The following is a 13,984-nucleotide window of genomic DNA, read 5'->3' as shown; positions in this document are numbered from 1 at the left end:
AGGTCACAGTTGGTGCTGTGAAATAGAGAAAGGAGAGGCCGCTTGGTATCAATTCTATATATTCTATAGCTTATGTTATAAGGGTATGTTCACATATTTCAAGCAACTTTCACAGCAGCCCCAAGAGGTTACATTGTAGTAAACAGGATTTAAAGTGACTCTGTATCCACCAACCCACCCCACAAAATTGCTAGTACCATCCGTTTGATGAGAGTAAATCCTTAGCTGTTGTGTCTTTTAAAATGTGACTGGTGCCTTGGTGAGAGCAAAAAATGATCGCCTCTATTTCTTCTTCCTCACCCTCCTCATCATTAGGAACACCCCAAAGCAGAATTTGTATTCATTGCTCGTACAAACTGCACCTGTGTCACTACAGCCCAGGTGCAGTTTAGCCAAGTGATGAATAGGAGATAAACTGCCTGGTACGTTCCTAATGATGAAGAGGGTGGGGAGGAAGAAACGACAGGCGTTGCAGACATGAGGCACAGACACTCTAGGCCACATCAGTTTGACTTACATGGTACAGATTAAAGCTATGTTCACACTACGGCCGTAGTTTTGCGGGCTGGGACATAGCTTCATTTTGAATGGGATCCCGGCCAGAGCGTACACACATCGTACATGCTTCGGCCGGGATTCCATGTGGCGCCGGAAAAAACTGACATGTCAGTTTTCTCGGAACAGCCGGTTGTTCACGTAATGTGAACATAGCCTAAAAGATCATTTTTTGCTCTAACCAAGGCACCAGGTGCATTTTAAAAGACATGACCGGTAAGGATTTACTCATATCAAACAGACGGTACTATTAGTTTAGGTCATTGATACAGAGTCACTTTAAGCTGAAACCTGTCCGCACAACGCATGAAAACTAATGGCATGTAAAAAATTAAATAAAATTCTTTTCCATGTGTTCCCCAATGTTCCCCAATGTGCGTATTCACAGTTCTAGAAACAGCAATTGTCCCCTGCAACACTGGAACAGTACAAAAGAAGCTTCATCACAGGAACAATATACTGTACATTACTACAATAAAACACATTATAGTGTAAGGCTATATGGAAACATTTCTAGGCCTTATGTCTCCAGGAACTTCTGAATATAACAGCTTCTATTAGAAAACAATACTACAAGCATGTGTTCTTGTTTGCCATTGACCCTGAGAGTAGGCGTATAGGTTTCTATAGCTATATTCATGGCCTTGGACTCAAAAGAACTTGTGTCTATGTTACTTGCCTTGACACTGTGGAACATGCTGAAAAACAAATGCGCTATCTGCAATTCCTTGAAGCACTTCACTACTGGCACTTCATAATAACAGAGGTGAATAGCTCTAAACTCCAAGACGAACATAATAAAGATCTCCCCACAATCTACAGGAGAATAGAATTGTTTTCCCTTTATGTTCTCACAGTAATACACACTTCTTAAAATCATATCTACAGAAATGTCACAGGTCATACTTATTGTATAAAATGTGTACGTCTGTATTTGCTCATCAGCTCAGTATGGAGTATAGACTTTGCAGCAAACAATATCCTTGTGAGGAGTGGGTTATTCATAGAATCTATACACGTCAGTATGTTGGTCAGTATTTTACATCAGTGGAAAGAAAAACTAGACACCTACACAGAGAAAAACTATAAAAGAAAGATGTCATGTCTGTCATGTTTAGGACCCACTCCTGGTTATGGCTCATAAATACTAATGCAAAATTCTAACCAAAATGTTGTCATGTTAAAGTATTCTAATCATGTGGCAAGTTCCTAGTTGTAGTGATTCATGGCAAAGCTTTGTGTACACATTGACCCTAACAGGGTATCCTGCTATTCCACAATTTTTCATATAATGCTGATGATGGGGACAATAAAAGAAAATAAAAAGGTATATTTACAGACCCCAGTCCCCTGCAGGTCCTTTTACAGCGTCTGGTCATGCTTGTCTCTTCTGCCTGTTTCCAAGACAAGATGTAGAAGCTGGAACTTCATGCTCAGCTGATCACTCCTGCTTCTACACTATGTTTAAAATAATGTGGCATCCAGGAATAGCCCTTAAATACACAAACATATCCCCATTTAGTTCTGTCTCAGATTTTGGCTCAGGGGCCAAACTGCCATAAAAGTACAAGATACAATTTATGCAGTTTTCTTGCTAATAGGCACTACTATTAAAGGGACAATTTTAAGGCCCCGTTCCCACTGAGCAAAGGTAGCGGAATTCCGCGACGGAATTGTCCGCCGCGGAATGCCGTTAGCCTCCCGCTCAAAATGGGAGTCTATGGGAGGCGCGCGCTCCTGCTCTGTACGTGCTGAAGAATGAACATGTTCATTCTTCAGTGCGTACAGAGCGGGAGCGCGCGCCTCCCATAGACTCTCATTATGAGCAGGAGGCTAATGGCATTCCGCGGCGGACAATTCCGTCGCGGAATTCCGCTACCTTTGCTCAGTGGGAACGGGGCCTAAAGGGGCATTCCCATCTCACAAAGTGATACATATTGCTAGGGTATGCCATAACTATATGATCCCCACCGATTATAGGAATGCCGACAGCAGTGTAGGTAGTTACAGCCAACCTCATTTAGTGAAAACAGATCGGTGGCCTGTGTAAACAGTGAATGTACTTAGCCTTACATAAGTGCTGTGCCCACTTTGGACTTACAATTGGATCAGGTTTTAGAGGTCAGACCCCTATTAATGTGTTCTCAATTTAACAGATGGGAATACCCCTTTAAGCACAATATTCTAAAATGTATAAAGAGTCCGTAGCTATACCACCAACATACACCATGTGTCGCCACAGTTAAGAACTTGTTTGCAGCTTAATTTGATTAAAAGGAAACATGGAAAATGAAGGCAGCCTGCGTGGACAAATGTGGTGGAATTAAAGATGCTTGGAACGTTTTCTGTAAAGTGGATCTGATTTGAAATGCTTTACAGCTACTGTAACAGTAAATTAACGCCTTTTCCCTCTCTCCTTCAACATATGCTTCTTTTCCAAAACTTTCCATCAACTGACCAGCAGGGCTAAAAAATAGTTCAAGTAGAATTAATTACAATTTGCATTTGATGAAGCGATGTAAGCACAGATGTTCTATGTTACATTTCAATGGAAATTTGATGAGAGATAAAGATTGGATTTCACACTTTTTTTTTTGGATTAGCAGATGGTAGACAGAAATAGACGCCATCTCTTTATGAGAAACAAATTGGGCCAGAGGTCTTGAACCGCCAACTTACTGACCAATTTTTGTAAATTTTTGCCAGCGGATGTTACAGCAATCAAGACTTAAGTACTGTGTTATGCCACCATGCTGATTTCAACATAGTCCAGCAATAATGTTGCCCTGGAATCAAGAATAACGTTAAATGAGCCTACATCAAGTATTATCTCCGTTGTCAAACAATAGAAGATGATAAAGTGTTGTGTATCAGCGTATAATAAATGTGCGTATGGCTGAATCATGAGACCACTGATGAGGGAGTCAGTATCCGAGAATTGAGCCATTTTTGTGTAAATGTTAGTCATTGTCATTGTTATATAATGGTCTTGGGTAGGTCAAAATGCACATTGGATCCTTTAAATATAAATGTGTATATGTGGCTGGACATGTAGTTATATATGTGGTTTATAAATAGTTATAAATAGTTAATTACACAACATTTGCAAAATCTGAGATCTATGAAATTCCAATTATTTGGATTGTTATTACTTTTTTCTCCTGTTCATATGGTACCAGGTAACAGCTGTCAGCAATGTGCTGATCTGTTCTAGATAGGCGCACTAGCCACATGAATGATCTGTCTGTAGAAATTAGCCAGCTTGTTGATGGTTTCCCATCTGATGCCTACGATACAAGGGTATATCAGATACTGCATACTATATGCTAGATCTGCTGACTATATAGTTAGTAATAGCAATAAGCCTTACAACAAACATTACATGCATTATGGAAACAATATAGGGCCTTTGCATTACATAACGTTTACTAAGTTAAGTAAGGACAATTGCATTCATTTACAAATAACAGAGATCTGTAAAGTGATATCAATGTATAATGTTGATAGTGTTTGTATAGTTGCTGCTGTAATGTAAATGTCCGTTTCTTTCTTTTGTGTATTCTTCGTCCTACATTCAAGCAGTGCAAGTTATCTGCAAAGCTTTCCTAGTGTCTGTCAGGATACTATCACACAGAAAATGCCCTTATCTTCAAAAGGTGTTTCTGTCGGATAGCGCCCTTACTGGCACTCCCACATCTTAAGGAGTCATGCAGCTTATGTCACATAGTGGCTTTCTATAACCTCATTTATTCTTGTACTGTTCTACTATACATTCCAGGTTGTTCTGATTAACTCATCTCTGTCTCTTTTTTTTTTTTCTCTTTCAAAGCAACAACATAGCACATAAATATTATCTGGCGGTTGATCCTGTTTCAGGCTCCATATATCTGTCTGACACAAACAGTCGCAAAATTTACAGAATCAAGTCCCTGACAGGGGCCAAGGATATTGCAACCAACTTGGAAATCATTGCTGGCAATGGAGAACAATGTATGCCCTTTGATGAGGCAAGATGTGGTAATGGAGGGAAGGCAGTAGATGCCATTCTAACTAACCCACGTGGTGAGTAGAATTAGTTTTAGAGTATCCTTATGACACTACACACAATGATACTTACCCTTATAGGCATTGATGTGAGATTACCATTACTGTTGGTCTACAATGTAATACGCATGTTAAAGGGAACCTGTTATGTCATCACTTTCTTGCTGCCTGATGTCATTGTGGAAATCCATGTAATGCCCCCCCATACACACACACCGCCCCCAACACCCACCCACTCATACACACACACGCTTACCTCCCATCTGCCATGATTGACAGATCTTTCCCCGATTGGGTATATGGTGACCTCTATCAACCAAAGCCAAAGTGGGAAGAAGCCCCTGAGGCCTCCCACAATGACTTTTGGTTCATACAGCATGATAGTGCCAGGTTGCCAGGTTTCCTTTAAGAAGTTCCATGCTTACTAGTCAGCTGCCAATTACATCACATACACAGTCATGTATTAACATGTACACATATATGACTTTCACATGGACATCTTTAAAAGTCTTACCATTGGCAGATACAGTGACAGTATAAAAAAAAACTGGATACTTATCTATTGGCAAATAGCATTGAGGATTCTAATTGAGCAATAAATGATATATAATTGATCAGGGAAAGGTTGAAGTTAATAGACAGGTCTCCCTTCCCAGCTGGGATAGTTATGTATGCAGGGCTAAATTTACAACTCATTCTGCCCTAGGCCTTTATACCCATTATAAAGGTTCATTTACATGCCAAAGTATCTTCACGATTCACTTATTTCTAAGCGATCATAAGGATAATCTACTGTATCTTGACTGCTGCCAGGACGAGGTTGGAAAGGGCGGCAATTGAGCATGCGTACTGCTGCTTCATTGAATTTCTATAGGGGTGACAGAGACGTCCAAGTGCTGCGCTCCAGTATATAGGAGATAGTCACTAAATGGTGCTAACATACCTTAAATAGCATTACACGGTGACTAAATAGTACCATCATATAAAAATTTAATAAAACAACATACTGTTGCCAAAAAAACATGAACACCAATATTACCCATGCCCTACTAAGGGCATCATTTGCAAAGAGCTTGTATGTTCTCTCCGTGTTTGCGTAGGTTTCCTCCAACACCCAAAACATACACAAAGGCACATATAGATTGTGAGCCCTAAAGGAGACAGCGACAAAAATTGACAAACTATGTAAAGTGCTGCGGAAACAATTGGCGCTATACAAATAAAAGCAGTATTGTTTAATAATATTACCATCATACAGGAAATTAATTTTACCACCATTTTAGCAGAGTGTCAGCACAGTGTGGAAGAGACAAGTAAATTAAGCATTAGGCTATGTTCACACTATGTAAGAGACCGGCCGTTCCGTGACCCGGTCGGGTCACGGAACGGCCGATCTCTGCAAAGATCATCCAGGCGTGCGCCCGCATCAGAACTCCCCATAGGAGTTCGCTTCATTGTGTGAACTGACAGGTGAATTGCGGCCGCAGAAAACTGACATGTCAGTGCTTTGCAGTGCCGCACAGGATCCTGGCCGGCGCGTATACGATGTGTATACGCTCCAGCTGGGATTCCATAGAACAATAGGCTATGTTCCCTTCTGCATAAAGTATGGCCGTTGTTGCCGATGGCAACAACGGCCATACTTTTACGTAGTGTGAACATAGCCTTAATAAGTTACCGTCAAAGGAAGAATAAATGACGGATCCATTGACTCCTAGGTGACATCTTTCCTGACTTTCCCAGTCTGCTAATATGGCCCAGACCAACATGACAGCTCCATTTAACCATGGCTCCTTGATTTCCAGGCATGTTTTCACCCAAGGTAGAAAAGCAAATTCCCCTTTCTGCTGCTCCCTTAAAATCTCTTCTTGTCCTCATCACAATACTCTGCCCTCTATAGTTTGTCTGTTGTGCCACCAAATATTGTACTATGATCTAAAAATAAAAAATATTACACTAAATACAATCAAATAGGGTGTCCAAAAGTACCCCAAAATAAACAGAGCTTAAATCCAAAATGAGTCCCAAAATCATACCATATAAGCAGTGACCTTAGTGATATACAGTATATATGTAGCCACACAAGGCACTTTAGACCTCCATCATCAATGCTGGGTTCACATGCTATGGATGCCAACTGGTACATAGTACTATACAATCAGGTCTGTATGTTATCTTGAATATTTTATCATGACCCAATGAACATTTACTGTATCCTTTTAAACTCATGCTGGGTTCACACTACGTATATTTCAGTCAGTATATTTCAGTCAGTATTGCAACCAAAACCAGGAGTGGATTAAAAAAACACAAAAATGATCTGTTCACACAATGTTGAAATTGAGTGGATGGCCGCCATATTACAGTAAATAACGGCCATTATTTCAATATAACAGCCGTTGTTCTAAAATAACAGCAAATATTTGCCATTAAATGGCGGCCATCCACTCAATTTCAACATTGTGTGAACAGATCCTTTCTGTGTTTTTAATCCACTCCTGGTTTTGGTTGCAATACTGACTGAAATATACGTAGTGTGAACGCAGCTAAACTGTACACAATGACTGCTATATACTGTACATATAGTTACCGTCACAGCTTGTAGATATTAAGTGGTAATTGAATACTTTATTAATTCGGAGACTTCTTTAGATTTCCTTCACATCAGTTTAATGGAATTAACAGTCTGATTTACTTAATACTGTAGATCCAGAGTCATCTTTGTGGCACGTCATGTCTCCTCTCTTGTGCAGGAATTGCTGTAGATAAGAATGGATTCATTTATTTTGTTGATGCGACAATGATCCGAAAAGTGGACCCCAATGGAATCATTTCTACGCTGTTAGGATCTAATGACCTGGCGGCAGGACGACCTTTAAGCTGTGATTCTAGCATGGACATCACTCAGGTAAGTTGGTTTTGTTGTATTTCATAGAATACAAGTTTAGAATCAGAGCTTATTGAGAATCAAGTAAAGAATAAAGTAAAGATAAAACTTATGTTATGTTTTACTTACTGGTGGCCTATGTCCTAACAGGCACCCAACTGGTAGGTGTATAGATATTATGTGCACTAGCTTTGTGTCCGTCCTAATAAGGTACAGTATCTTAGATTATCTACAAGCCTAACCTTTCAGACCAATGCTGGAAAAGCAGATGTACCCTGAAATTGATTCTCTGTTCTGCACATAGCAGCAGATGTTTTATTTTCTCTAAGGGCCCTATTACATCAACAGATTATCTGACAGATTTCTTTAAGCCAAAACCAGGAATGGATTTGAAAAAGAGGAGAAATCTCAGTCTTTCCTTGACCTGTTCTCCTGGCTTTGGCTAAAAAAAAAAAAACAAACAGATAATCTGTTGATGTAACAGGGACCTAAGTAATAAAAAGAATAAGTAATATAAACACTATTAACAGCAACCCCAGAAGAGGGAAAAGGGTTACAAAGGGGGCTGCAGTACTGGGGAATTACATTATGTGCTGCAGATGGCGTCCTGCGACCCAGCGGATTTACTGTATTATTCATCAAAAATAGGCATAAGGGGGGGATATACGAAGGGCGGCATACAAGTACGCCGGTCTTATCAGGCCTTGCCCCCTTTCCCCCGGCAGGATACACTAGATTTTGCGAGCAGGCGTAAATCATGATAAATGAGGCTCGGGAGGAGGCCACGCCTCCTCCCCACCTTATCACACTTCTGCAAGCTCCACCAGCCCACCCATCGGGTAGCTGGGCGTACGGGAGGCGTACGCCAGGGAGAAGGGGAGAATCTTCACCTTCTCCCTGGCTTACGTTTTGTAAATCCCCCCAAGATGTCCCGCAAATCTATGCCAGCTTTTAAGTGGTGTAGATCCTAAACTGTGGACCGCAGACATTGAAAGATACAACAAATATATTTAGAATCTTGCACCACAGGCACATCTTGCTATAATGAACTTTACCTTTAAGGTCAGTGTATTAAATACTGGTCATGATGTATACGATGGTGTATACTGCAGCACAAATGATACAGCAGCCAGGGGTTTCACTGGTCCAGAGATTTAGATACTAAAAACATCATCCAGGACTTAAAGGATGCTAACATTTTTATGTCCGAAAAGCCAAACATGCAGTGTACATATTAATAGACTTAATATTAATAGACTTTTTTTTAATCCATACACAACCTTCACACCTCCCCAAGGAAAGCTGAACAGGGCCAATTAGGAAGAAAGGGGAACAGCACTCAGCCTAGCATATCTGCCCCTTGATTTAAGGGTTGGGGAGAGGGGAATCTTAGCACTTGAACTTCCTCCTGATCAAAACTCAGCAGACTGTTTTTGATGTTGGGCATCACCAGGGACATCTTAACAGTATTATGGGCCCCTGGGCAGGGCTGTATTAACAGCTGCTGCTGCCCTAGGCACTAAACCTGAAGACGCCCCATCTACACACACCTATTGGCGATACCAGACCTGACCAATACCACCATACCCCCCACCCCCCTGGAAAAGACACCAGATTTACTGGCAAGTCTGAACAGGAGAAGGGAAACTAAAAAAAATAAAAACAAAAAAAAATGTTTTTTCTGTCCCCCTGCTCCCTTGTGTTGCCCCCCTGCAAGGTGCTGCCCTAGGCACCGGACCATGGGTGCCTAGTGGTAAATACGGCACTGCCCCTGGGCAGAGCTGTGAACTGGCTCATTTCTCCAGCCCCACAGGGCCCATACATCTCTCCTTTCCTGCTTGGCTGGGGACATGTGACGTGGCCACATTAATGACATTACATGTCCGAAGCCGGGCAGAAGAGATGGACGAGCTCTGCAGGGCTGGACTAGTAAGTTTCCAGGGCCAGTGTGTAGCAGGATGCCCATGCCAGAAACTTAGTGAACTAGTAAGAGCAGCTAGCGGTACCGGAGAGGGGCCCCAGTAGGCCAGCTTTTGAAGGAGCAGAGCGGCCGCTCTTTTAAAGGAATACCATAGACACAGCCCCTGATTGTTTAGGGGCCCCCTATGATTCATGGGCTCCGGGGTAGCCTCCTACCCTGTCCGATGGGAAAGACAGCTGTGAGCATCACATGGTTAAAGTAAAAATGTTTAGAGGTTGTACACTTCTGATATACTATGAAGGATACATTTATGTAAATTCACTACTTAAAGGGTTTATCCGAGACTGCGCTATTAATGAACTGTCCTTAGGATAAACCATAATTATTAGATTGTAGGGGATCAGGGCGCATGGCACTCCTGTTGACTGAATGTGCTGCAGCCCCCTTATTGTTTATGTGGCACAGCTCCATCCTTATAGTAGTGGTTGTGCCTGTTATTGCAGCTCAGTCGCATTTTTTTCTTCAGCTTTAATACCAGGCACAACCATTGCCAATAAGGGAGAGCTGCCACACATTCAGTCCACTTATTGGCAAGCAGATAAAGTACTGTAGTCCTATATTGAAATGTTATGTTATTCATTCATTCATTTTATATTCAAAAACTATTATATTCAATCTTCTATGTAATATTCAGCTTCATGCGATAACAAGAAGCAAGCATAGAGGCAATTATATATTATAGCAAATATTACTGTATGTGGAGCAAGGAAGTTATGGGATTGCTGGCTAATGATATAACATATTTTTCAGGTTCGTATGGAATGGCCGACAGATTTAGCTGTTAACCCTATGGACAATTCTCTCTATGTCTTAGAGAACAATGTTATTTTGCGGATAACAGAAAACCACCAAGTCAGCATCATAGCAGGACGCCCCATGCACTGCCAGGTGCCTGGCATAGACTATTCCCTGAGCAAGCTAGCTATTCATTCTGCACTGGAATCTGCCAGCGCCATAGCTGTTTCCCACACTGGGATCCTTTACATTGCAGAGACGAATGAAAAGAAGATTAATCGAATAAGACAAGTGACAACTAATGGGGAAATCTCCCTTTTAGCCGGTGCAGCTTCGGACTGCAACTGCAAAGATGATGTCAATTGCAATTGTTATGCTGGAGAAGATGGCTATGCCACGGATGCGTTCTTAAACTCTCCGTCATCTCTGGCTGTGGCACCTGATGGCACAGTATACATTGCAGATCTTGGAAATATCCGCATAAGAGCTGTTCTTCAAAACAAACCAGTTCTCACTACATTTAATCAGTATGAAGTTGCATCCCCTGGGGAACAAGAGCTATACATATTTAATATCAATGGGATTCATCAGTACACTCAGAGCCTAGTCACAGGAGAATACCTTTACAATTTTACTTACAGTGCTGACAATGATGTGATAGAAGTTGTCGATAATAGCGGGAACTCTCTGAAAATCCGCAGGGATTCTAATGGCACCCCACGGCATTTCCTGATGCCAGACAATCAAATAATCACCCTAACACTCACTACCAACGGAGCACTGAAGTTGGTTTCTACACAGAGTTTGGAGCTATCTTTGATGACGTATGATGGGAACACTGGGCTGCTGGCAACAAAGAGCGACGAGACTGGCTGGACAATGTTTTATGAGTAAGTATACAGCAATATGCAGTCATAACAATCCAAGATTATGTAGTTATGTGTAATAAAAGGGTTATATTCTCTTTTATGACCCAACTTTAGACGACTAAAGACAATCTATTGCTTATTACCATATTTTTACACAAAGAGAGAACACCCACATAATTTGTCACCTGTGCCACATGACCTGGAGCTAAACTGTAGCACAAAAACATTGTTGTTGCAGTAGTACATAGAAACATAGAAGATTGTCAGCAGAAAAAGACCACTGGGTCCATGTAGTCTGCCCTTTTAGTGTTTCTCTTTTTATTATCTTAGGATAGATATATGTTTATCCCAGGCGGGTTTAAATTATGTTATTGTAGATTTACCAACCACACCTGCTGGAAGTTTGTTCCAAGCATCTACTACTCTTTCAGTAAAGTAATATTTTCTTAAGTTGCTTCTGATCTTTCCCCCAAACTAACCCTAACCTCTCACTGTGTCCTCGTGTTTTTGAGTTCAGTTTTTTTTTCTTAACTACTTCCCTCCTGAACCTTATTCAGTCCTTTAACATACTAAAAGTTTTCAATCATGTCCCCCCTTTCCCTTCTTTCCTCCAGACCATACAGATTCAAAGTCTTTCCTGATATGTTTTATGCCTGACACGCTCTACCAGTTTTGTAACCTGTCAATAAAAATGGTAGATGTAATATACAGATACAGATAGATAGATAGATAGATAGATAGATAGATAGAATGTTTAGCTAAAACATAAGTTCATGTTCACACAGGAATAAAATGCTGCAGATTTTTGGCAAATTCTGCCATTTAACTTCAATTGAGAAATCTAATTTTAACATACCCACTCTATATGCTTACTCATTATATTAAGTGCATGCCTTCAGAATTTGTATTTCCTCCTATTCCAACTAAAAGCTTGTAGAGTAGCCATATACAGGCAGATAGCTTGGCTATTACAACCATTGTGGATCATATTCTTTGTGAGGTAAATGATATGAATTCCTTCCCTGTTGGAAATCTCTTCTACCCTATTGATTGTTAAATCTCCCGACAATGCTTTATACCATAGACTATAGAACCTACAGAAGCAATAGGGTGAGCAAAGTCTTCCTCGAATGAAAGCGTCAGATCGTTTGTGTCTGAAGATATTAATTTCCGACCCTGAAATCTGGTTAAAAAAATCCCAATATTTATTTAGTATCACATAGACATATATATATATATATATATATATATATATATAAAATCAGCACCCTAAAGATGCTGTGCAGACAGCAAGCAACTACTCACACATATAAAAAAAATGCACAGAAATTCTGGGGACCTGCCATCAAGGTGCATTGTACTTTGCTGCTCCTTTCTTGTACATTATGAGAATTATTTTAGCCAGTTTCTCACCTCTCGCAGCACTGGGGTTACTATGACAACATTTGTGGAGCGACTGTGTTAGAATTTCGGCTGTCATTTAAATATCCCAAGGAGATATATTTTAGCTGAAATGCAAGTGTACAACTGAAGGCGGAAAGGAAAGCCGAGAAACGCTTCTATATTATACAGGGAGAATTTTTAGATATTTTGGGGAAGTATAGTATGTGTGAATGGTAGTAATGGTATTGAAGGTTTATATAATGAGAATAGTTAATGATGTTTTATGATCTCTCTTTTATTTTTAATCATATCATTTACAATTCAATAGAAACTGTAAAAAAAATAAAAAATAAAAAGCAAAAGTGTTTTCATGAAACATCCTAAAATTGTTTGTAGACATTCCCAGTAAGATACAAAGCAGGGCGGCGGCTTAGCGTGCAGCCCCTTGCCTCGGCAGTGTATGCCGACGGACGTTCTTTGCTGTCAGTGGGAGTCCCATGAGCGTTATCAGCAGGCACATGTGTGCAGATAGCATACGTGAGGACGTAGTGTGGGCCCCGACCGTACTTCATTAACATGTTAATTAAATGTATTGTCGCTTGTTGATAGTTTTATATTCACCACTTTAATAGAAAAAGTGTGATCACTGTCACGTTTTCTCTAAGATACTTTACCAACTTCACAGATCTACAAATTGCTTGTTTATGCATTTCACATTGTAATCTGAACTTTTTCTGCTCAGCACAAAAAATAAAAAAAATAAAAAAAAAATCCGCCTTTAAAATGGCAATTATTTGATTTCCCTTAACATGAGTTCTAATTTGCCATAATAACTCACTTCTAATTGTCATCATTTGTCAGTACAAACAGGTTTTATGATGATGGGAATTTCTAAAGTGTCACATTTACATTTTTATAAAGTGGGAAATATATATGGTGTAGAACCTCCCACTCTCCAAATGTTAGTACATACTGCTTACCCATCTAAAACAACTGACAGGCCTTGTTCAGGATCTGATTCATTAGTGAAAAATAGAAATAAATATAAGGCCAAGTAAACAGATTTGACATATTTTCTAGTATATGATAGCAAAAAATAAGAGCGAGAGAAAAGGCGTCCGCTTTTTCTTTTCCAAATTACGTCTTTTGTTACTGCATTTTAAATTGACCTGCAATGCATGCATGCAATGGACGTTTGCTCGGACGTCAAAATAATGATTATGATAATTATTTTCGGACGTCTTTTGCCAACACCGGACGTTTTTTTAGTTCTTCACACAGTTTTTTTTCACCGTCCTTTCATAGTTTTTACCATTAAATTCAATGGACTTTTCAACTAAAGACACACCCAAAGGGCAGTCAGTCCACCTAAACTAAAATAATGTACCAATAGCCGTCATTGTAATGACGAGCGGCCAAACAAACAGTGAAATGATGGACGTAATTTTGAACTCAAAATTACGGACACCATTTTAAAAAATAATAAACAGAAAGGAAAAAAACTTCATGTGAACATAGCCTGAAAATCCA

The 13,984-nt window shown here is 40.1% G+C and overlaps 1 protein-coding gene across 1 annotated transcript in view; it reads left to right on the top strand.

Annotated features, from left to right (window-relative positions):
* TENM2 (teneurin transmembrane protein 2) overlaps window positions 1-13,984 on the top strand; it is a 750,809-nt gene that overhangs the window by 696,837 nt on the left and 39,988 nt on the right. The window contains exons 22-24 of the mRNA XM_069970729.1: window positions 4,385-4,617; window positions 7,353-7,507; window positions 10,218-11,092. Coding sequence (XP_069826830.1) covers window positions 4,385-4,617; window positions 7,353-7,507; window positions 10,218-11,092 — 1,263 coding nt within the window. The remainder of the gene's footprint in view (window positions 1-4,384; window positions 4,618-7,352; window positions 7,508-10,217; window positions 11,093-13,984) is intronic.

Source organism: Dendropsophus ebraccatus, chromosome 1 (genome assembly GCF_027789765.1).
Source record: "Dendropsophus ebraccatus isolate aDenEbr1 chromosome 1, aDenEbr1.pat, whole genome shotgun sequence".
Taxonomy (NCBI): domain Eukaryota; kingdom Metazoa; phylum Chordata; class Amphibia; order Anura; family Hylidae; genus Dendropsophus; species Dendropsophus ebraccatus.
Note: the sequence above shows the minus strand (reverse complement) of the source record. Positions and strands in the feature narration are given on the sequence as shown.